At 39.0% G+C, this 24220-nt stretch overlaps 1 protein-coding gene across 7 annotated transcripts in view; it reads right to left on the bottom strand.

Moving 5' to 3' along the window:
• Positions 1 to 4756: 4756 nt before the first annotated feature.
• chd9 (chromodomain helicase DNA binding protein 9) overlaps positions 4757 to 24220 on the bottom strand; it is a 75621-nt gene continuing 56157 nt past the window's right edge. For 3 of the 7 annotated variants that reach the window (XM_051900167.1, XM_051900168.1, XM_051900172.1), the window contains 22 exons: positions 22565 to 22760; positions 22298 to 22471; positions 21948 to 22133; positions 21406 to 21516; positions 20693 to 20889; positions 19381 to 19580; positions 19090 to 19249; positions 16838 to 16927; positions 15967 to 16070; positions 15773 to 15890; positions 15550 to 15607; positions 14762 to 14810; positions 13758 to 14010; positions 12615 to 12820; positions 11625 to 12500; positions 10640 to 10800; positions 10156 to 10386; positions 7924 to 8322; positions 7589 to 7810; positions 7200 to 7337; positions 7003 to 7107; positions 4757 to 6036 (listed from right to left, as the gene is read on the bottom strand). In XM_051900167.1, the coding sequence (XP_051756127.1) occupies positions 5143 to 6036; positions 7003 to 7107; positions 7200 to 7337; positions 7589 to 7810; positions 7924 to 8322; positions 10156 to 10386; positions 10640 to 10800; positions 11625 to 12500; positions 12615 to 12820; positions 13758 to 14010; positions 14762 to 14810; positions 15550 to 15607; positions 15773 to 15890; positions 15967 to 16070; positions 16838 to 16927; positions 19090 to 19249; positions 19381 to 19580; positions 20693 to 20889; positions 21406 to 21516; positions 21948 to 22133; positions 22298 to 22471; positions 22565 to 22760 (5128 nt within the window). In that variant the 3' untranslated portion in view covers positions 4757 to 5142. The remainder of the gene's footprint in view (positions 6037 to 7002; positions 7108 to 7199; positions 7338 to 7588; positions 7811 to 7923; positions 8323 to 10155; positions 10387 to 10639; positions 10801 to 11624; positions 12501 to 12614; positions 12821 to 13757; positions 14011 to 14761; positions 14811 to 15549; positions 15608 to 15772; positions 15891 to 15966; positions 16071 to 16837; positions 16928 to 19089; positions 19250 to 19380; positions 19581 to 20692; positions 20890 to 21405; positions 21517 to 21947; positions 22134 to 22297; positions 22472 to 22564; positions 22761 to 24220) is intronic. The other 4 variants (XM_051900169.1, XM_051900173.1, XM_051900171.1 and 1 more) reach the window with 3 other exon arrangements.

Raw genomic sequence — 24220 nt, 5'->3', positions numbered from 1 at the left:
TATTAATGTTGTGCATTGCTGTTTGGCTGCGAGTGGTGTGGTCCCTTCTGACTGAAAGCCAACAATTCCGCCAAACTAACTCCTTTGGGATCGAATAAAATTGTAGCTCTTGGGTTTCTCCGACGACCGTTTAAACAGCTAACAGCACCACCTATCCCAGGCATATTGTAACTATCGGAAGCCAAACAAACCAAAAGCAGGACGAGATAGCGCGGTTTTTACAGAGTTCGCGCCGCGCTGACATGTCATCTGCGCGGTTCAATGGACCGAGCCGCGCGACCGACTCGTCAGCGCAGCGCGGACGTGCTTGTTTGCGGACAGCGCGGCGCGAACTAATATCTCACCAGCGCGGTTATTAAAGTTAAAGAATTTAAAGAATACTTTTATTCGGCAAGGATGCATTAAATTGATCAAGTTACAGCAGATATTTATAATGTTACAAAAGCTTTATATTTCAGATAAATGCTGTTCTTTTGAACTTTCTATCAAAAGAATCAAAGAATCAAAAAAGTATCCTGAAAAAAATTGCACACATCTGTTTTCAAAATTAATATTTCTTGAGCAGCAAATCATCATATTATAATGATTTCTGAAGGATCATGTGACTGGAGTAATGATGCTGAAAATTCAGCTTTGATCACAATTAATATTTTAAAATATAGGCTACTCAAATAGAAAACAGGCCTATTTTAAAATGAAAAAATATTTCACATTATTACTGTTTTTTTCTGTATTTTTGATCAAATAAATGCAGCCTTGGTGAGCAGAAGAGACTTCTTTTAAAAACATTTTAAAAAATTTAAACTAGAACGGAAGTGTGTGTATATGCATGGTGTATACCCAGGTGAAAAAAAATACTATAGAAATTTATTGTAACTACAAGTGTTTTTGAACCATACTATAGTAAAGTACTTGAATTCATTTGTTGTGGTAATTCTATAGTTGCTGAAACCTAACAGAACAACTATAATATAAACAAATTACTTTACCCAATACTGTACAGTTTTCTACAATAGGGTATATTATACTATAATATACACTACAGTTTACTGTAGTAAAAACTATAGTATACTAGGCCTACAGTAGCTCACCAGCCCCGCTGGTGAGATTAGTTCGCGCCGCGCTGTCCGTTCGGTGGCGCAAGCAAGCACGTCCGCGCTGCGCTTACGAGTCGGTCGCGCGGCTCAGTCCATTGAACCGCGCAGATGACATTTCGGCGCGGCGCGAGCTCTGTAAAACCGCGCTGTCTCGTCCTACATTTGGTGCGTTTGGCTTCCCATAGTAACCTTGTTGTGAACTTTCTGGGAGTTTCGTTGATCTTCCTCTGGTAATTGTGGCTGCTGTGACCATAGACTGAAACAGGTCGCGCAGCTGTGACCGGACACAAAAATGGCGGCGATAAAACACAGTGACGTCACATGAAACCCATGGATAAATCGCAATAATCTTTGCGCTTTGTTACTTTTGATATGAAGCAAAGTCTCAGATTTCAAATGACGTCCATCTTATTATGAAATAAAAAATAAATACCGTTTTGGCGCTGTTTAATGTGACGTGACAGATCGCTATAGCGCCTCAGTTAAAGAGAAGCGGCAGCACGGAGCGCATGTGAACATCCTCTCCTCCGCTTTAACACCAGTTACAGCGCGAAATAAACATGACTAAACATCTGAAGGTATGTTAAAATATACAGTACAACTTACCAAAATCCGTATCATGTCTCATGGAATAGCTCAATTAGTGTTTCAACCTCGGAAAGACGTCAATAAACCAGCTTGTAAACAGTGTCACGTAACGTCACATGTAGCCTACCTCAGAAAAACATTCAGTGACCATAAACTCATTAATCAGCTAGAAAAGTGAACTCTAGAAAGCAGCATTCAGATAAATATAGCTATGCACCTTTACATATTCATTATAATGTTCTTCAATATTTAATGCATGTTTGAATAAGTTATGACAGCCACGATTTAAATGTTTACATTTAAAAAAAAAAAAAAAAAATAAAGAAATAAATAATTGGAGTAGAAATATGATTAAGTAATTCTAAACTTTATTTATTATAAAAAAAAACATAATTGAGTGTAATTTAAGTGTTTGTATATGAATAAGTTAATTTTAAACTTCAATATTATAGTAAAGTAGTACCAACTGACTCCCATGTGTAGTTTACAACATTAGTTGAGAGATTTTTTTTCCTCTAGAAAATTTGCCATGTACTGTAACTGATATACTACATCCAAAATAATCAATATCGAATCGAAATCGGAGCGAATCGCAAGCATGTGAATAGAAATCGAATCGATTTCTATTCACATAATTCAAACACACCATTATATCAGTACCATTCTGTGTTGTTGTTCCTAACAAGTGTTTTTTAATACAATTAATTTACTAGGCATTTGTGCACTGTGCTGTCAAAAATTCAGTAACATGTTATGGTAGTTGATGTCCTTTAAATTTCTTCCGCAATCAAACAGCCCACTTTCATCACAGATTAATAAAAACATTTTTAGATGTTTTGATTTGAGACAGTTTTCGATTTTAATAACTGGTGCTTCAGCTTAAAACAAACAAATACATTTGACAAATTTCACATGAGACAAGATTTTTCTGTAGAGTCAGAATATGTTTAATAAAAATAATTAAACCTCAATTTCTTCTATAGAACTTCATAGAAAGTAATTCAATAAATTACAAACTTTTTAAGACATGTATCCTGCACTACAAGAAGCATTAATTGACTACACAGGCCACAACTTGCAAGTATTGCAACTGTCCAAAAGAAAAAAGAAAAAAAGAGGGGCTTTAACTTTCAAAATATTAAAAATATGAAACAAAATAAGCCATGAAAACAAATGAGTCAGTTTGTCAATTCAATCATTCACATAATTGAAAACAAACGTTTATTTGCAGTAGTGTATTTCTATTTCATTTGCTGTTGCATGGTGGATGTCATTGTCTTTGTGCCACAACGGCAAGTCTTGCCCTGATTCTGGTCAGTAGTCCAGCGGTTCATAATGCAACACATGAAATACAACCAAAATATTGAATTAATGTACACATGAAAAAAAAAAAAAAAAGAAAAGAAAACCCAACGTAAATGTCCAATTCTCAGTAAACCCGCAATTCTTCTCAGAACATTATTCAGTTAAATGAGATGCTAACGCTGCAGATGTCATAAGAGGAACTATATAGGTTTCATGTGCGGTTTTGGGAAGAAGTGGAAAGCAGCAATACCTGTACACAGTTTCAAAGTGCGTGGCTCAGCACAAACTAACTGGAAAGAGGAAGATCTGATGCCACAGTGGAGAGGAGACGGCATTCAGAACATCTAATGAGGCAAAATCACACTGAGAGAGATAAAAGTGAGGGCATCTGTGTGAAACCATGATGAATGTAGTCATACATGCTTGGAAAGACCCATTAATATTACTGTGTTCACTAGTGAGACAGGCAAAGAGTTGCATTGTGCAGTGCATCCCGAAGAAATTTGCATCACAAATGGAAAACTTCAGTAGCCAAACCTGAATATGAACAAAGGTGACGCAGCAGAGACTCGCATGAATCAAATGAGCCTAACAGTCTAGAACAAGCGCACATCAGCACATGTAACAGAAAACAAATCACATACATGTCCTGATTCGAAACGCCAATGAGGTTCATCGTGTTGGCCGAGGTGCTCGACTGCAATGAATCGTTCTATGAGGGACAGACACTGAAGTATGGCATAAGGACACTTCTAGATCAGTCATTTACATCTAACAGCAGCAAGGCGACTATGTGGATCTGCAAAACGGCGAACAGATTTTATCAGACTAAAGGAACATGTGAATTTGACCTGTATTACATATTTACCCCTCCTATCAAATCTAGGACTTCATGTGCCTGATAAGTTAACTGAAATACTACTGCAAATACTTTAATTTCTCTCAATACTTTTACACGGATTACAAACATGGGTGATTTAGCATGTGATGAATTAATGTGACAATACTGTAGCAGTCTGTGGAAAAGAGAGCATATACGCACTGCTGTCTGTCGGGAGAAGGTTTGCATGTGAGGCCGACAGGACCTTGGACACATAGATTTTCATGCAAATTGAGGCAACAGTGTTCATAAGCACAGAACACCACACATACACACACACAGTGCTGTCTGAACGCTAAAACAAATGGATGAATATATGGATGTAAAGAAAGTGGTCTGAAATAAAATGATATTTGTTGGAAGCATGTGCACGCACGCACACTGATTTCAAGCAGTGAGGAATGTGTCCCTAAAAGAATGTCTGATACACTGTAGACATCACCATACAGCGTGTTGGCAAGATGGATTTCCTGCAGCCATGTGTTACGTACAAAACTTAAATCTTTGGGTAAAAATAGCTGTATGAAGAGAATTTAAAAGTTGAAGGAAAGAAGGAAGGAAGCAAAACAGGAAGGAACGACAGACCATGAGCTGGAGGCAGAGAGTCCAGGACAGTAAACAGATGAACAAATCACAAGAGGAGTGAATGAACAAGAACGTGTGTGATGAATTAATGAATGAATGAAAAAACAAACATATGCAGGGTCTCTACAGCTTCAGTGACATTCATAAGCTGCCTGTGTGTTATTGCTGTGGATCTGTAGGTATGCTCTGTGAAGTCTATGTGTTCAGGATCCTGCTCAAGTATTTACAAATGAAACCCAAACAGTCAATGTGTTTTTTCTCCCAAAAGAAAATATATTAATTATACAGCTCTGCAATGAGCAACAGCGTCCTCATTTCTTTAATAAAATTAAATCCCGACATAACTATAACAATAATGCCTTTTAGTTTTTGCTTCTTGTCTGTTGCAATTGTACATCATGGTGTAATACAATTTCACAAAGTTTTTTTTTTTTTTTCTCGACATGCAAAACGTCTCTTCGAAACGACATTGTACCTAAACAAACACTGAAATCTCATTTCAGTTTCTCTAGGATCTCCATTTTCCATTTTTTCCTCTTCATTACACAACACTTTAGTTATTATATTTACATGGAAACAAAAAACATGATGTAGTAAATGCAGGATAATTCCTATATGCGTGTATATGTATAGATTTCTAAGAGATGTATATAAATATATAATATTTATTTATACATGTATAAAGACTCAGTCTTCGTCGCTGGAATCGGAATCCTCGGATGACGAGGAGGAGCTGTCGGACTCGGAGGAGGACGACTCCGCCTTCGCCGAGCCTTCTGGACCACTGGTATCCTTCTTTTCGTCGGGCTCCTCCCCCTCATCGCTGTCTTTGTCCTCTGAGCGGCCGGGCTGCTGGGCCGTGGCTTCAGAGGCAGCAGGTTGCAGCGGTGGGGTTGGCTGAGTGTTTGCAGCTTGCGGCTGGTTGGCCACAGGCAGGTTAAGGCCTGGAGTAAGAAGCATCCCTGGGTAGAGCATACTAGAGAGGAGAAGGGGGTTGAGGGCCAGTGAGTGGCCTGAAGCAGAAGCACTTGTTTGATTTGAGTTGGTGGCCGTCGAGGTGGTGGCTTTGGAGCTTTGACCCTCTGTCCTTTCTGATTTGCCATCTGTAATCAAAGTCTGAGCCGACGCTTTGTGCGTGGCGGACTCTCCGCCGTTCTTCTTTTTTCCGTCCTCGTCGCCTGTCAAAGCTCCACCCGCCGCATCCTGCGAGGGCTTTCCGAGGAGACCGCTCATCCCAAGGAGGTTCGGCAGGCCAGTCATTCCGGACAGCATCATTGGAAACATGGCGGCCATGTTGGTGGGGTCATGAGGCAGTCCCATTAGGCCAGTGGTGAGTTGGAGAGACTGGAGACTCTGGAGGTTGTGCTGAAGAGCTTGAAGACTAGGCAGGTCCAGCCCAGCGAGGAGGCCGTTGGATAGGAGTGGGTTGAGCCCCAGGGCAGCGTTGGCACTGGCACTGGCACTGGCCACGGTGGCTGCTTTAGCCAGAGCGTTTTTGGGGCGTCGACCTCGTCGGCTCACCTCTTCGGGAACGATGGGGCCAGTAAGGATGCGGTCGAACATACTTTCAGGAAGGTAACCCTGAAATCACAAATGCATCTGTTATATAATCAAGTAAAAAAACATCCATAAAGTTGTAGGTAATATATTGAGTTGGTTTCCTTTAGGCTTATGTAAAATCATAAATCACATTTCTTTTGGGGCGGTCACCTTTTCAGAATTTTAACGCTATTATTATGATATCTAGGGGAGTGTGGGGGGCATCAGTCAAATGAATCTTGAACTTTATTTTTTTTTTTTTTTTTTTCTCTCTTTTGGCCAATGAATCACACTCAAAATAAGAGTAGACAGGCAGAAAGAAAGTTGTTTGTTGAAGAACTGTTGATCAGCAATTCCTGGAGACTGTGGTGTCTAACAACTTTTTTTTTTTCTTTTTCTTTTTTTTAACAAAATCAAAAAAATCCTACACTTTTCCCCAACTTTTTTTTTTTTAGGTGCAGGCCAATGTTGCTAATGTCTACTCCAACATGATTTTGTGCAGCAGTAGTAGCTACACACTATGTTGTTATTTTGTTTCCATTTTGATGACAGTTTTAAGATGTTTACTGTTTTACTGTTGTTCTGCAAATTTTCAGGGGCGAAATCCAGTCATTTCAATAGGAATCCATGCAATCATGAATTTTGAATGAGGGTGAAATATTTGCATCAGGTTGTAGGTTATGCATCAGGTTGAAGTTGGTCAAGCAAATTCACCACGTTGACCCACAGAAAGCTGCTTGGTTTTGAGGAATTGTGCTTCATATACTACACAATTGACAATGGACCTTCAATGTGCAACACCACCACCTACTATGTTGGAGTGTCAACCAGATAAGTTCCTGGTCCTGGATTTTTCACAATATTATCACTTATGTAGTACTAACCCGATATAAATATTTAATTTTTTTAAATATTATTGTTAATGCCGAAACCAGTATATTGCGACAACCCTAATTTCTGTAAATGCACTGTGTATTTGTAATGGAAAATGTTTCTTTTTTGACTCACAGACTGTTTAACAACGTCAGCCCACTCTGGTGGGACGCCATACTCTGGATTCTCTTGCAGAAACCGGCTTAAATCTTTCAGAGGAGGTGCAAACGCACCACCAATCTGGAACAAAGAAAGAGGAAACAAGTATTACAATCAACACCCAGTACAGCAAAGAAATGTGCCCACAAAGTCTATAACCATCATTCACTCACTTTGCGAGCATTTCGCCTGTTGATAATCTGTACTCGCTCTTCTCCAGTCAGGCTGTTGATGTCAATTTTGTTGGGGTTTCTGCAGCGATGTCTTTTCTGTTTTGGTCTGCCGTCTTGAAACTGCAGCTTGGTTGCACTCTGCAAAAGAAGTTATGATCAAAAACTTACATGCAAAAAAAACATGCATATTCTCACAGACATTTTTTTTTTTTTTTTTTTTTTTACATCTGAAAGGATAACTTGATTTTAACATCAAGAGAGATGATGGCATTAGTATTGTTTGAGAAATTGGGATTACTGTTAAAAAATATTATATATTTGGCTATTTTATGACACATTTATTAAATGATTTAAAAAATCCAGAGAATAATCCAGAATCTGATATTTACAGGGATAAAGGCTCCCACATCTGCCACGAAGCCCGGGTGCTCCTTCAGCCACTGGTCAAGATCTTTCCGTTTTGGAGCGTCCTCTCCAGCTAGTCGCGTCCCATCTTTGAGGCTGATGACGGGAACGCGGCTCTCCGTATCGATGGTATTGGGCCCTTGAGGTGTGCTCAGACCAGGGGGAGCGGATGTACTTGCGACGCCACCACTCCAGCCAGCAGGAGCCTGCAAACGTAGGTGGTGCCTTATTGATACTGAATTATGAGACCTTTTTCTTGCTTTCTAAATATAAAATGAAAAAAAAAAAAAAAAAAAAAGAGGTCATAAGCGAGTCGAACCTGCTCTGGCATCACAGGAGGCCTGTTTCTGTTCATGAACAGCAAGTCCATCCCCTCCACATTCTTCCGCCGTCCTCTCCTCTTCTTCACTACGGGCTGTCCATCCATCACACCATTCACTCGCATTTGCTCTGGCAGTACTACAATACCACAAACAGCATGCATTTGTAGTGTCATCCAGTGTTGTACATTGTGTACAGTGTTTACAGTACAGTATTTGTTACCTTGTGGATAGCTGTTCAGTGTTTTGGTGTAGTCCGCTAGGCTGGTATCAGATGCATTCTGTAACTCTTGTAGCCGGGCTAAGTACTGCTGTTGGGCGAGAGGTCCTTCCTCACCCTCCAGGGGGCGCTTCAGAGGCAGGCCTTGCTTCTGGAAGGTCAGTTTAAGGCTGCCCTCCTGCAGGACAAAGGCCAAGGGTCAGAGGTTAAGGACACATTGCTAATAGGGCAGGGTCTTATGAAGCCTATGATACTGATATGAGACCAGTGAAGGTCTACTGAATAAACAGTTTTTTTGTTGTTTTTTTCCAGATAAAAACACTCAAATGACAGGTTTTATAGAGAGAGGTAGTTTTAATCAATACATAATTGTCTCTAGTGGGTTAAGGCAACACAGGAACACAGTAAAGTCAAAGGACCTAGAGGTGATGTGTGTAATTTAAGCTCACCAACACTTTTCTTTCTTTGCCAGCTTCTATGGCTATGTTAATGGCGAGAAACAGGTTTAGTTATTCAAAAATAAAACTAAAGATGTTTAAGATTAAGTTTTTCTAAAAACCTTGAAACTAAATTTGGATTTACTTGATTAAAAACCTTTTAAAAAGTATCAACAGAATAAAACAAGTTCCTTAAAGGGGCAGAAGTAATACAGTCCAGTAAAATATGTTTAATGGACAATGGATTCAGACTAGATGAACACTTTGGGTAGTTTTCTCCTGATAGTAAAAATGTATGTTTAAATCTTGAGTGTCCTATCCAGCATCGTGTAAAAATGACTTGATCCCAGCAATTATTAAAAGGGAATACATGTTTTGTCCCAACATCCAGACTTAATTCACGTAATTTGCTGTTTAAGTACTGGTCCCATTCCATTTATTTTTGGTGTACATATTTAAAGTTGGTTTCAGATCTGTGAAAGGTATAAAACATTTTACAGGTTCTGTAGATAATGCTTCTTTGACAGCATTGGCTGCTTGCTCATTACTAGAGATTCCTGAGTGGCCAGGTACCCAGCAGAAAATAATATTAAAATGCTGCAATTTAAGAGGTGACAATTTAATTAAAATCTTCACAATAGATTCACAAAATCTTCATCTATAGATTCCAATGCTTCAAGGCATGATTTTGAATCAGATATTATTAAAAAATTCTGTTGTGAAGAAGTCTCAATGAATTTCAATTCCAATAATAGAGCGTTTGCCTCTGCAGTGAAAATTGAACTTTGGTCATGGATACGTATGAATATATTAGATCAAAAATACAAAAAAAAAAAAAAAAACAGTAATATTATAAAATCTTTTTAGAATTTCTAATAAGTGTTTTCTATTTTAATATATTTTATTTCCTGTGTTATTTTTAGTATCATTACTCCAGTTTTCAGTGTCACATGATCCTTCAGAAATCATTCTAATATGCTGATTTAGTGCTCAATAATTATTATGATTATTATTAATGTTGAAAACAGTTGTGCTGCTTAATAATTTTGTGGAAACTGTGATACACTTTTTTAGGATTCTCTGATGAATAGACAGCATTACAGCAGAACCCACACCATAGATGAATTATGCTGAAAATGCCTAAATTCATCATTTTAGCCAAACTTCTTGTAGTACTGATATAAATTTCCCTTTTGCAAGTTGTTGCAGAAATTACACACTTCACCTTCAAAGCAAAGGACAGAGGCTAAGACTAACTTTGTGCACTGGGTTTAGTTTAAATGAGCAAATGTTGCAGCTTCAGTGTAGCAGATTTGGGTCGATCCCAGTGAAAGTCAAAGGAATATACTATTGGTCTCCGGACAGATATAGAAAGCAAAATTCTGAGAACATAAACTGAAAATGAAACCAAAGCTGCAAAATTTTTAAAGCAAAGTCAAATGAAAGGAAGAAAGAAACAAACAAATACTGGAGGAAAAGGGGGAAGACCAAACAATAAAAACAAACAAAACATGCCAAGCACTGCAATGACACTGCAGATCGGCATTTGTGGGGGAAAACGTAAAATAACATACGTTATTGATTTTGACTGAGAACTCCTTTTCTCTGTCTGCAACATGCTTCTTCACCTTTGAACCCTGAGGGGAAGCTGAGGGGTCTTCTGTTAGCGTAGTTGCGTTGTCCAGGAGTTTAGTGGTGTAGAAAGAAGTCACTGCATTGCCTTCATATGCACGACGAACCCCTGGCCATTTGCCCTTCAACACTGCCTGACATATACTGTCCAACCGGTTTATCATGACACGGTCCTGCAATGAAAGGACAGTATTATTGCAAGGACATCACAAGTAAGGACTGTACCATAAGGTTGAACTATAAGATTACAGTGAGGTAGAGAAAAACATCATGTTCTAAAGCAGACTAATGTTTATATAGGTTTATGACTTTTTAATGAATGAAATGAAATGAAACTGTTCTTACAGTGGCAGAGCCAAAACTAAGATACGACACTGACAGAGTGAGACCAGAGAAGAGGAACTGATGTTGGCCTGGGCTGCTCACCTTTGGCCAGTAGGAGGCAGCAAGCATATAGCCTCCCTGGAAAGGGTGGGGAGGGTTAGAGATACCATTGGTCACATGACTGTCCTGCATGTCATCTTGTGTAGTGTTGAGTGAGGCAACGCTGTCTTCGTCAAAGCCTTTAACACCAGGTACTGCTGACGCTACCGGAATACAAACAGACCCATCAATGATATACAGGTCAAACACACTTTAAACATAAACTGCACTACGTACTGTATCCCACAATACAATGTGCTCAAATTCCATTTCATGTGTTGTATACTATGCAGTACACTGGTACTCCAGTTGCCCATTTTAACCCACAATGAATATATACATATTAAATGAAGATATAAGCATTTCTCTCTCTTAAAGTAGTCCCTGGGCATGCTGCGCTCTCCAAAAGACCTGATGAATGCTTTCAAACCTCATGAGCCTCAGAACTGGACATTATGCATAAGTGAGCTGATTGGACACCTAGATCTAGATCCTAGATCTCATCTCTAGAGCCTGAAAGCTAATCACCGATTAAGCATAGCTGAACCTAAGACACAAAATGTGTTGTACATGGACTGGACTAGAGTAGCACAACTCCAAGAAGCAATTAAAGGGTTAGTTCACCCAAAAATGAAAATAATGTCATTTATCACTCATCCTCATGTTGTTCTACACCCGTAAGACCTTCGTTCATCTTCGGAACACAACTTAAAATATTTTTTGATGAAATCCGATGGCACAGTGAGGCCTCTATTGCCAGCTATGTCACTGAACCTCTCAAGATCCAGAAAGGTACTCAAAACATTTAAAACAGTTCATGTGAGTACAGTGGTTCTACCTTAATATTATAAAGCATCAAGAATACTTTTTGTGCGCCATTTTTGGGTGAACTAACCCTTTAAACATGCTTTAGTTATTAGGAGTGTTGAAGTAGTCCTATAGTTACTACAGAGGCCGGGATTCAACTTAAGTTTATTAGATAACTTACCGATCTTTGGTACCTCTTCGCTGTCACTGTCTTCTGAAGATGAGGATGATGATGATGATGAAGATGAGGAGCCCGAAGAACAGGAGGAAGACGAGGATGAGGAACTAGATCCCGACCGTGATGAAGACGAGGATGAGGAAGAAGATCTTGATGAAGAACTTGACGAAGAGCTGGACGAGGAGGCGTCCGAGTCCGATTCTGATCCCGACCCCCTCCTGGCCTCCCTGCGGCTCCGCTTACTCAGCTTCTTTTGTTTTCGAGTTACTGAGTTCGGCGTGAGTGGTTTTGTTCTGGCCGCCACCATCCGACTCTCACTCTCTCCTGCTTTGTTGACATCATCTTTCTCGTCCACTCCTGAAGGTGTGGGTGGTCTGATAGAGAGCGTCTCCATCTTGGGCCCTCGCTCTACATTCTCTTCTTCTCCCTCTGACATCAGCTCCTCCTTCATTTCAGTTTGGTTTAGGAGTGGTGAAGCAGAAGCCTCTTTAGCCTGAATGTGCTGGAGGGGGGTCGGGATGTGACACTGTCCCAGCGAAGGCGTCTGATTCTGGGCTTGGGATTGTGATACAGTTCCCTTGTTCTGGCTGTAGTTCCTCTGGGCCGCAATGAAGCAGAGCTCCGGGTCACGGAGGATGTGGTAGTCTGTTCGGCTGACTCCGTGCTTGGCTGCCCCAAGAAGAAGATCTCTATCGTGGGATCCTGTTTCCCACCACACTGGAAGATCCGGTCCTGGCTGGCACAGTGCTAGACGCTCATAAAGCTGAGGGTGACGCAACACCTGTTCTCTTATCTTCCGCAGCAACTCCACGCGGTATAAGGTACGGGACGCACGCTCCTCTGTGATCGGTTGAATAGCAAGAGAGGAGTCCACCATATCTGAGGGGAGAGAGGACACAAACTGATGATGAAAGAGTACAAGATAATACATTGGCAGACTGGCGGAAAATCAATGTGAGTGTGTGAAAATGTTTAGATGTTTGTAGCACTCACCTCCCTCTATGGCGGGTAGGCGGCAGACCCTCCTGCACATGGCAATAAAGGCACACAGGTACTTGTGTAGACTCTCGTCAGTCTTCTTGTGCAGTCGAGCCATGGCTCTGAACTTGGTCCAGTCAAAACGGCCCAAATCCGGATCAAACACTACCCCAAATGTCGAAACCACACGGTAGAAATCTGCCTCCTCCCTCCGCGTCCACCTATTAAGAAATGGAAAAAATGGTAAAGTTATTGGCCTACAAAAAAGAATTTTTAGAAAAGATGGTGAATTTTACAAAGATGTATGTTACAAATAAAGTTTCTTAAAGTATTTTTGTTCTTTATATTTATCTCTTTTTCATCTTAAATGCAAATCATAGATTCAAGAAGTTTTTTTTATATTAACTCAGATCATGCGAGGAGCCACCAACTTTATGTAAAATATAATTCTAGGCCACATAACCTCAAGCAGGTTTACATAATTTTAAACTGATTTGTCAAGTGTTATTCATTTCTTTTTTAAAGCAGAAAAAATAATTTCTATATCCTTAAGTTGAATTAAGGTTGGAATACAATACACGACTTTTAAAATCTGAACAGATTTTAAAACATTAAGCATCATACACTTGCCTAATTTATTAATGGTTACAGAAAAAAAAAAAAAAAACTGTACATCATACAGTAAATGACTGAGGATCACACACTACCAGACTTTCCAAACATAAACTCACAAAGAAACATGCTCCTTGTTGCTGGAGCCGCACAACATATTAAAACAATATGTGTTCTAAAGCCTGCTCAAAATATTAAACATGTTTGATATCTTCTGACTGGATGGAATCAAAGTCTGAAGCAAAAAAACAAACAAAACAAAAGCAAAAAACCCCCAGACACATCAGAATCTGTGCCCATCATACACTACATACTTTTCTGCAGACTGGCTCTGACTTAAGGCAACTACTCCACCAGACTGCAAATCGGGGGGTAAAAATCTGGGCAAAAGTTGTGTAGTGTATTCCAGCCTTAAGATAACTCACTATCACAATCTCTATTTTGCATTAATTTAATTGGTTGAAACACCGTTATGAAGTTTAGTTAGTTGAATCAGAAAATGTTATGATATAAGGATGTTTTTTAATGTTTACTAAAGCCTCTCACCGTTGTTGTCTTTCAATCTTAGCAGCAATTTTGGGATTGAGCGTGTCGCTGATCGTGGGAGGCAGGGTGTAGAGGGCAGGGGTCATGGACTGCTGTGTCTGGTGGATCTGAAGTATCTGTCTGCTCTTGGTGAATCGCTGAGATGCAGTGATCAGACGCCGCAGCCGGGCCGTCAGCGTGGAGGGCGAGGGCCAGTACACCCCTGAGCCAGCACCCAGAGACCCACCTCCACCATCTAATACAGACCCTCCTTCTGCATGAACACACAAACACACCACTGATGACTAAGGGTGTACTCACACTAGGCACGGTTGCCTTGAACCGAGCCCGAACGCGATTGTCCCCCCTCCCCACTCCCCCGCTAGCCTGCACTCATATTGCACTTAACGTCATATACGATGCAACTTTTTGAATGGAAGAAAACAGGAAGAAATGCACTTTCGCACTAATATATTTATCATTTATGCCACGCAACGATTTTCACTTGCACGTATCAGAGGATTATTACAAAGGCAGCTGAAAATGGAGAAATTTGCAGCTTTACTCGCAAACTACAATTCCTGTTCATCAATAAGGTGAGAAGCAGACCCGTTATGAACCCAAATACACTCGAATTAATTACATGAATTGATAAGTGTACTATCAAAGTAGTAATAAAGATGTTTGCCATCGTAATGATGACAGTAGTGCACACAAAAGTAGTAGCTGTTCCGTGCTCTAGCGCGATTAGCGCTCACACTGCATGCGAACCGCGCTCGAGCCCAACCGAACCGTGCTCTGGCCCACCTCTTCCAAGTGGGCCAGGGACAGCTAAACGAACCGCGCCGTGCCAGAACGGAGCGATCACACTTGTCAAACGAACCATGCTTTGGGGGTCAAACGCGCTCGGGCACGGTTCAGAGCGCCTAGTGTGAGTACACCCTAACAATACCTTAATATTAACTCAAAACAAACTAGGGGTGTATTTAGAAAAGGGAATGAGAAATACTATAGTTTGTCTGTACCTCCACCTGCATCACTGATGACCAGGTCTCCCGGGGAGGAAGCATCGTCCTGGAGGTAAAAGCACATGTTAAATCATAGTTTAACACTGTAACACACATATAAAACACACTGAATGCGCTTTAAAATTCCTAAATTTAACTTAAATTAAAATTTAAAGAAATTCAATTAAAAGAAATTCATAAGTGCTGTAAATACTACATTTAACAGTATGTTTCAGTATGAATTACTCTGTATGTTACTATACACACAATATGTGAGGTATTTCCAGAAACATTAGATGACATTAATAATACAGATAGAATTAAGCATTATATTGTATTATATTTAATATCCTGAATGTTCTTTTCAATATATTTTGTAAATCATATTCAAATATTGATGTCAATTGTTTATAACATTATCTGAAAACATTTTGTATGCTGCATGGCTAAAATAAAATGAAATAAAATAAAGGGGAAAAAAAGTTAAAAAAAAAAAAAAAAGTATGTCTTATCAGTTAGGGAAAAAAGTATTCTACATATCAGGGAATGAATAGGCAGTTATTTAGTCACAAAACGTGTTGGACAAATGAGACGCCTTTGTGATTATTGAATTGAGAATACATTCCTATTCGTGTCTTTCGAATTGAACATCCTGTGGGGGGGGTGCTGGCCTATTCAATTCAAATTCCAACTCATGAAATTTGCCCATCCCTGATGTCACAATAGTTCATATTCTTTATGAGCTTGTGTGTGCGCTCGTGTGTGAAACAGTCTTATCAGGCCCAGTTCTCTCTTCACTTGTGTACCTCCATATCGTCCTTCAGCAAAGCTGGAGCAGGCTTATACTCAGGGTCGTCCACATCCCTGCACACACAGATAACACACACACACGCACACACACACACACACACACACACAAAAACAAACAAACATACACAGTTACAAACACCTCTGAGAGCTACCGCTGACAGAAACTGATAAAAGACTTCCTCTATCTGTATGAATGGAGCACATGTTTGTGTCTCTTACCCATCCATAAAGTCATTTCCTCTCTGTTCAGCAGCGATGGCCTTCTCGTCTGGCCTCCCAACCCTTTCTAAGAAACACAGTGCTGGATCTGCACGAATAGTGTTGTACTTCTCATAACCTACAACACATACAGACAGCCATTAGTGTGTACCCACACATAAAGCCTTGAGCGCATCAGAGCTGATCAGACTTACCATGCTTATACACTCCTAACAGCAGACATTTGTCCGAGAGCATGTCCCACCACAGAGCAGGCATCTCTGAATGATCTGGCTCAGGAACCCAGATATCTATCTCACTGACAGATAGCAAAAAAAACATTTTAGTCTGATGTTGTTTATTTATTTTAATATTTTTTTTTAACAGACCTGTCTGATATTATAAAAGTCTGATATTGTCATTCACAGAAAATGTTCCTCTGTGATGACATTTGAGATACATTGCTTATATACTGTACATATATAGAAAAAAATCTTTATGGTACTGTATGTTGCTTTTATTGCAGTTCGACAGCTCCAGTCCTGACTAGTTAAAAGAGCATTCTGAACTTTCTTCTTTTGTGTTCCACAAGGGTTTAAAATTGACATGAGGAGAGTAAATGATGACACAGTTTGAATTTTTGGTGAACTGTTCCTTTAAATGCTGGTATTGATATTAAACACGTACATTCTTGAAGTTTCCTTAACAGAACAGCAGAGGGCGCTTTAATGTTTATCTTACTGACTAAACTGGCTTAAACTGACTAATACTGGAGTAGTTCAAAGAGGACCTACACTATTTATAATCCTAAAATCTAAAGGGATCTATGATACAGAAGTGAAAGTCTTCTGAAACCTTGTACATTTTTAGATTTTTGATCAATTTTATATGGTTAAAATGACATACAAATTACCAGCATGTAAAAAAAAAAAATTAAAATACTAATAAATTCATTTTTCTACTCCCATAAAAAGAAACTACTGGTACTGCTACTTCTACCAATATTGGTACTACAAATGCAGAACACACTCCCCAGTTTTAATTTCCCAGACTAGTGAAGTAATAAGGGTCCATGGCAATGCTTACCTGGCATCTATCCCATCCAACACTTTTTGGCACTGTGCTCCAATCACCTCTTGTTTCAGATAGTACAGCATTCTGACCCTCAACAGCACCCTACCGGACAGAGACACAGAGAGATTGAGATCAAAGTGCAAGTGCGCACACAAAAACCCACAACGAGTTCACCAGTAAATACAAAGCGTGTTCTATTATGCAGTTAAAATAATGCAAAACTGTCCACATCCCGTCATGGGGCAGCTGAGCATTACTGTACAGTCTCATACAAAGTATTACTGCATGTTAGCACCGTCTATAAAGAGCTTCCTTCGCTAAAATGCACTATAACAGGAGACTTCCACAGGGAGTCTATAACACCTCGGGATTCATGGCGGCAACTGTTAGTGTAGCACTGAGTGAATATGAAACACATTAATGTTATCTGAACATTAAGGTTAAATTCTATGTTTTCCAATCAATTCTAAGACAGACTTTTGCCTTTATACAATAAAAGGTTAATTATATTGGAGACAGGAAACTTTTGAACTTTCTATTCATCAAAGATAATAACATTAATAGTGATAGAAATGGCTGCTGAAAATTCAGCTTTGCTATCATCGAAATAAACTGCATTTTAAAATATATTAAAATAGAAAACAGGTATTATAAATTGTAATAATATTTAACAATGTTACTTTTATATTTTTCATTAAATGCAAGCCTTGGTGAGCGTAAGAGACTTAAAAAAAAAATCTTACAGACCCCAAACTTTTTAACACTAGTGTAAATGTGCTTATGTGTACAATCTGATGTAACATCAACTGCCATATGGCTGGTGTTAATGAGTGTTAAAGTGTTGACCAGAAGGCATTCCTTTTTAATGCCAGTTGCTGTTTTTCTGACAACATGAATGACAATGACTGAATTTTGGTTTGAGTGAATTTTGGCAATGTAAATGTTTAAAAGCCTTTATTTCAGGTGGACAACTCACCATCACTTAGTTTTTCAGCTTGACTTTTGAGAACTTTACATTCAAGCGTATTCATATGTGTCCACATGATCATTGTGAAATGAGAGATAATTCATCCTCTCTCATTCTAAAACTCACACTTTCACCCTAACATTAGTGGTATTCCAGGCCCGAGGGAAACTGCAGATGCATGCAAAGCTGACAGCTGTGTCCCAGGTCATCACTTGTGTATGTGTGTGTGTGTGTGTGTGTGTATGTATGTGTGTGTGTGTGAGTTAAACAGAACAGCTTACTAAACAATGGGGAACTTTCTCCAATGGCAGAAAGCCCTGAATGCAAAACCAGCCTTACAGTGATAAACATTCTCCACACACACATCCTGGTCCAGAACAGTCCAATTATCAGAGCACAATTGCACAGCCTGATTTACAGCATGGAATTATGTACAGTGCACATGATGTACATCCTCTGCTTTCTAATGAATGTATTTATAAGCATTTGTAACAAACAAATGGAGAAAGAGTGGGAACTTAGCACAGCCAGCCAGATTCACCAGCAGTTTCGGTCATGACTTTGACAGCTTAAGCATTAAGAACTGAAGAGCATGACCTGAAACAACCTCTCTTTTCCCACTCCCTAGGTGAAAAACCCCTAAACCAGTGTGTGAGCTAAAATGGGAGATCCCCCTTTATCATTGCATCACACATTTCCTCCAGAGCAGCAGATATACATCTATTAAGGCGTTCACATCTAGACAAGTAGCTGTGTGGTTGAAAGTGGGCATTACTGTTGCTGGATAGCTTAACGTTATTGGTGAGCTGCACAACAAGCCATGACTTTTGAAAATCTGATTAAAAAAGGATCAATCAGACATGCCTACATTACATTGACAACAGCGGTCAACAAAAACAGCAACTTTCATTAAGAACAAATGACTTCTGGTCGCTTTGTCATTGCACAATGCTGTACATGTTAACACCCATTAACATGAGCCATATGACAGTGAATATTACATCAGATCGTGCACAGAAGCGCATTTTACAGTACTGTTCAATTTTTATTTTTATTTTTTTTTAAATTAATACTTTATTTAGCAAGGATGCATTAAATTGAAACAAATTAAACAAATGCTGTTCTTTTGAACTTTCATCAGAGAATCCTGAAAAATATTTATCATGTTTTCACAAAAATATTAGGCAGTGTTTTCAACACTGGTAATAATAGCAAAGTTAATTTCTTGAGCACCAAATCAGCTTATTAGTATAATTTCTGAAGGATCATGTGACACTGAAGACTACGCAATACTCACTTGTTGCAGTGGTGTTTCAAGTGTTTCTTGTACCCATCATCAGACAACATGTGTTCTGGGTTGTGTTTTCGGATCCACTCTGCCTTCTGGATGTCAAATGAGCTTGACTGAGTCTTCATCTTCTTTCCCTTTCTGCCTCGCGGTACTGGAGTCGATAAACCTGCGCACATTCAGTCACATTCAAAACTGTAAATAACGTCACACGTGTTACAAACAGACATTAATTATTCTCCTGACTTGATCAAAATGCAAAAGCTAATTGAATTTATAACAACGCTTCAGTCCTCATACCCAAATGGTTCTGAAGTTCCTTGGTCCTGCCGTCCTCCGTGGGAGCGATTAGATCCCACATGAAGCTCTTGATTTTGTCGTCTCCACGGTAATGCACAAGGCAGTATGCCAGGAGCGCCCTGCATATACACTCTACGTCACGCTCACTCAGCTGTCGCTTAAAGCGGCCATGAGCCAGGATGTCCTTCCAGCGGCCCCACCTATGACCACAAAAACAAATTCAATGGTCCATCATTCCATCATCACTGTGATGAACTCTGCCTGAGAAGAGTTTCACTTCCTATATTTGCATATTTGGTATACAATGTATTATGTAGTGTATTACACCCACTGTAAATGTTTCTCTTTGTGAGCTTTGGTTAGAGGTGGCTGAAATGCAACTTTATGCACAACTGTCAGCCTGAATGAAGAGGTTCTTGAGACTCCAGAGACACCAGGAGCTTCAAATACCTGTTTGCTGCTCAACAGTGGCTTTTTTATAGCTGTCCTTTTAATACAACTATATTTTTTTTTTTGACAGAAACTTTCCTTAATAAGCCTTTATCTGACCGAGTCAGATAAATCAAACTATCAAAAAGATATGGAGAAATAAAACAAACAAACACTTTCTTTGAAAAACTAAAATCTGAATGTGTATTGTACTGAAATCCTACTGATAGGTCACTTGCATAAAAATTTGGAACAGTGTATACAGTACACTAGCATTAAAAAGCTTGGGGTGAGTAAGATTTTTCTTTTAACAATTTAACCTTTATTTATAAAGAACATATTAAATTGATCAAAAGTGACAGTAAAGTCATTTAAAATGTTACAAAATACTTCTATTTTTAAATAAATTATGTTATTTTGAACTTTTGATTCATCAAAGAATACTGAAAAAAAATTATATATTTTTTCTCATGGTTTCCACAAAAATATTAAGCAGCACAACTGTTTCCAACATTACTGATAGTTTCTTGAGCACCAAATCAGCATACGGGAATGATTTCTGAAGGATCATGTGACATTGAAGACTTGAGTAATGATGTTGAAAATTCAGCTTTGCCAGGAACAAATGACATTTTAAAAAATATATTAAAATAGAAAACAGTTGTTTTAAATTGTAATAATATTTCACAATAATGCTGTTTTTACTGTATTTTTGATCAAATAAATGCAGCCTTGGTGAGCATATGGGACTTCTTTCAAAAACATTTAAAAAAATCTTACTAACCCCAAGAGTGAAGAGACCCCAACAGTAGTGTATACAATTATTGTACAGCCATACACAATCACCAAAACCCATATCAATAGACCACCAGTCATCACTCACCCATACACCAACAGATTTTTCTCCACCCTGAAGCACTCTGTGCGGCCATAGCTGTTGAGACGGTCATGTGGTCGCCGGAGTTTGGGTTTGTCGTCTCCACTGCTCTCCCCTTCAGAGAGCTCAGCCAGCTCGTCCTTAGTGGCGCTGAACGGCCGGGTCTGTTTCCTGACCCGAGGGGTGTCGATCACCAGACTGTTCTGTAGCAAAACCATATCAAAAGACACAAGTGAAAACAGAACCACTGACCCACCTTTACAGAGAGCAGTGCTATGCATTTAAGTAACACCAACCGCATTCACTAAAACTGATGTTTGCTTTCAATCACTCTGCTTTCTCAAGTACAGCACTTACAACTTAAATACAAAAGAGCCCACAGAAAACAACGATTGAGTTATTTCAGAAAGTACATTACATTAAACCCCAATCATGTTAGCCAGCCTCCTGTCATCTCTTACAGCATAGCCTTTCTCCTCAAAACCTCATTTCTGGGGGTTTTCTCATTAGCCACTGATACTCAAAGCAGCTTTCCATAACTTGATTCTTTATTTTTTATTACACAGATGTCTAGGCAAACTGAAGTTCTCAAAGTAATCCTGGCACTAGAGAGTTTTTGCATATATACACACATTGACCTGATCAGCCTGGAGGATGTGGGCTCCTCTGCTCTACCGTGAAACTTTAAATTCATACAGAAGAGTTTGTGTATAACTTACTCTGCCATTGATTGTATCCATGTCAATCTCTGCTTTCTTGGCCCACTTGTCCCAGAAGTTGGGGTCATCCAGAGAGATGTCTGTTCTGTTCCCTGAAGCTACAAAACTGGCCTGTGCAAAAATAAATGAGAACATTATGTTAAACAATGTCTCTAAAATTACCCTTGCAGTTGAAAAAAAGCAGATATGGAAGGCATAAACACATATAAACACAAGAATTATAGCTGCACAATATTGAAATAATATATAATTTTTAATTGATAAATACTGTGATATGAAAAAACAGGATTTTTTTTGAATGACTTTTTTTGAAAAATTATCATTCTAGAATTATTAAAATTTTAATTTTATAGTACAAATGTAAAATTACACTACCTATATGTCTTAATTTCTTCATTTTCAAATGTCATTTTTATTTTAATGTGTGCAGCCTTAACATGAATGTTGTCTGAAAATTGCTTTTATAAGAGAAAGTGTAAGAAAACATTATGATCAATACTTTTAAACATATAAGAAATAAAAGACGAAAGGAGGAAGCTGACCTTGGCAAAGGTGGAGCCCCGACCCTCCGATTCAATAGTGATGGTCTTGGTTCTGCGTTGCAAGATTTGGTCAATGTCCTCTTCACAAAATTTAGCCCCCTCATCTTCCTCATCCATTATGGCACCATAAGCTCCACGCCGCAGAAGGTCCTCAATTTCCTTCTTAGAGAGCTGCTGTTGCATCTGCTATAAGGACGGAGAAGGAAAGAGAATGAGATCAATACAGTATATATTAGACCAGCACAAAAAAAACTGTCTAGATCTGTCTAAACCATCCATCATGCAAATCTCTATGTAGAGAAACAAGGCTAGAGAAAAACTTGGTACACGGGTGAGGTTTGACGACTTACCCCTCCTCCTCCTATACTGTTGTCCCGTCCACTCATGCTCTGAAGCACTGCTTTATCCAATCCCAGCTTCAGACTGGCTCTATCGAACATCTCTCGCTCATACGAGTTACGTGTGATTAGTCGATATACTTTAACAGCTTTATTCTGACCAATCCTGTGGCAGCGAGCCTGAGCCTGTGGAACAAGCAAGGAAAAAAAAGAAAGGTGAGCCAACAGAAACATCTACAAAGCGTTTTTATTATTAAGTGTGTGTGTGTGTGTGTGTACCTGCAGGTCGTTCTGTGGGTTCCAGTCAGAGTCAAAGATGATACAGGTGTCGGCAGCTGTGAGGTTAATACCGAGACCACCTGCTCGTGTACACAGCAGGAAGACGAATCGATCGGAGTCCGGTTTACTGAAACGGTCTATTGCTGCTTGACGGAGGTTCCCACGTACACGACCGTCTATCCGCTCATAGAGGTATCTGAAAAAGGCCGGTTTAACTTAGAAATTACAGATCAATGTACTATGAGCACTTCCACACAGTAGGTGTACAAACATCACACAATCATACACTAGCGTTCAAAAGTTTGAGGTTTGTAAGGATTTTTTAATGTTTTTGAAATAAGTCTCTTATCCTTAACCAAGGCTGCATTTATTTGGTCAAAAATATAGTAGAAACAGTAATATTATGAAACATTATTATAATTTAAAATAACTGTTTTGTGTTTTAAAATGTAATTTATTCCTGTGATAGCAAAGCTGAATTTTCAGCATCATTACTCCAGTCTTCAGTGTCACATGATCCTTCAGAAATCAGTATAATATGCCGATTTGCTGCTCAAGAATAATTTTTTTATTATTATCAAATATTGAAAACAATTGTGCTGCTTAATATTTCTGTGGAAACCGTGATATATTTTTTCAGGAATCCTTGTTGAATAGAAAGTTTAAAAGAACAGCATTTATTTGATATAGAAATTTTCTCTTTTATCAATTTAATGTTTTAAATCAATTTAATTAAAAATATTAATTAAAAAAATTTACTGACCCAAAACTTTTGAAAGGTTGTATATACAGCACATATACACTACTATACATATTTGTATCAACACATTCACATGACCCTATATATTTGAGTGTCATTGTTTTGTCTTTACTTAAGGAACTGAATGTGTTAATGGAATATTCCAAGTTTAATACAAGTTAAGCTAAATCAACAGCATCTCTGGCATAATGTTTATCCAATAACAACGTTTCATCAGTACATCCCTAGCTCACTCCTAAAACTCTTTCCTATCCCTCATCGCCTTTTCACTCACTCTTTCTTTCATTCTTTCCACTCATGTCCTTTTATCTCTTCCTCTCTTTTTATTCACAGTAACCATCTCCTATTTTTCCCTGCTACTTCCTGCTTTCTCTGACCCACTTTGGGCAGAGCTGTGCCTCTGGGACTGTATGCCTGATGTGAGATCCCTGGAGTGTCTGTGTCCTGCTGCACCCTAGCTGCATCAGCCAACACACACAACACTTTATTCACAAATGGCACACTGTACACAATGCTAGACTGTCAAAGACAAGCTGAGGCAAGAGAAAAAAATGGAAAGAATCCTTAGGAAAGAAACTAATCCTAGCCACTGCATAGAACTGTCACGTGATATCAGTGGCGCAAAGAGGTTCAACAGCAGAGAGCTCTGTATACAGGCCTAGCGTGATAAGGAACACGTGAACACAACTCAAACTGGGGTAAGCAAACTGTGGCATTGAACTCCTGCCAAAAAAGCAGATTAAGCTACTTGTTAAAACTGCATATATACTCTGTAAGTATCTAAAACAAATACAGTAGAGCAGAACATCACAAAATATATTAAACCCCATGAACTCTGTGTGAACAACGAGAGAGCATAACAATTTTTTGTGCTTTTAGGATTATGTAAACTTTCG

This window comes from Ctenopharyngodon idella, chromosome 7, assembly GCF_019924925.1.
Source record: "Ctenopharyngodon idella isolate HZGC_01 chromosome 7, HZGC01, whole genome shotgun sequence".
Classification (NCBI taxonomy): domain Eukaryota; kingdom Metazoa; phylum Chordata; class Actinopteri; order Cypriniformes; family Xenocyprididae; genus Ctenopharyngodon; species Ctenopharyngodon idella.
The sequence above is the reverse complement of the archived record's forward strand: the minus strand, read 5'-3'. Positions and strand labels throughout refer to the sequence as shown.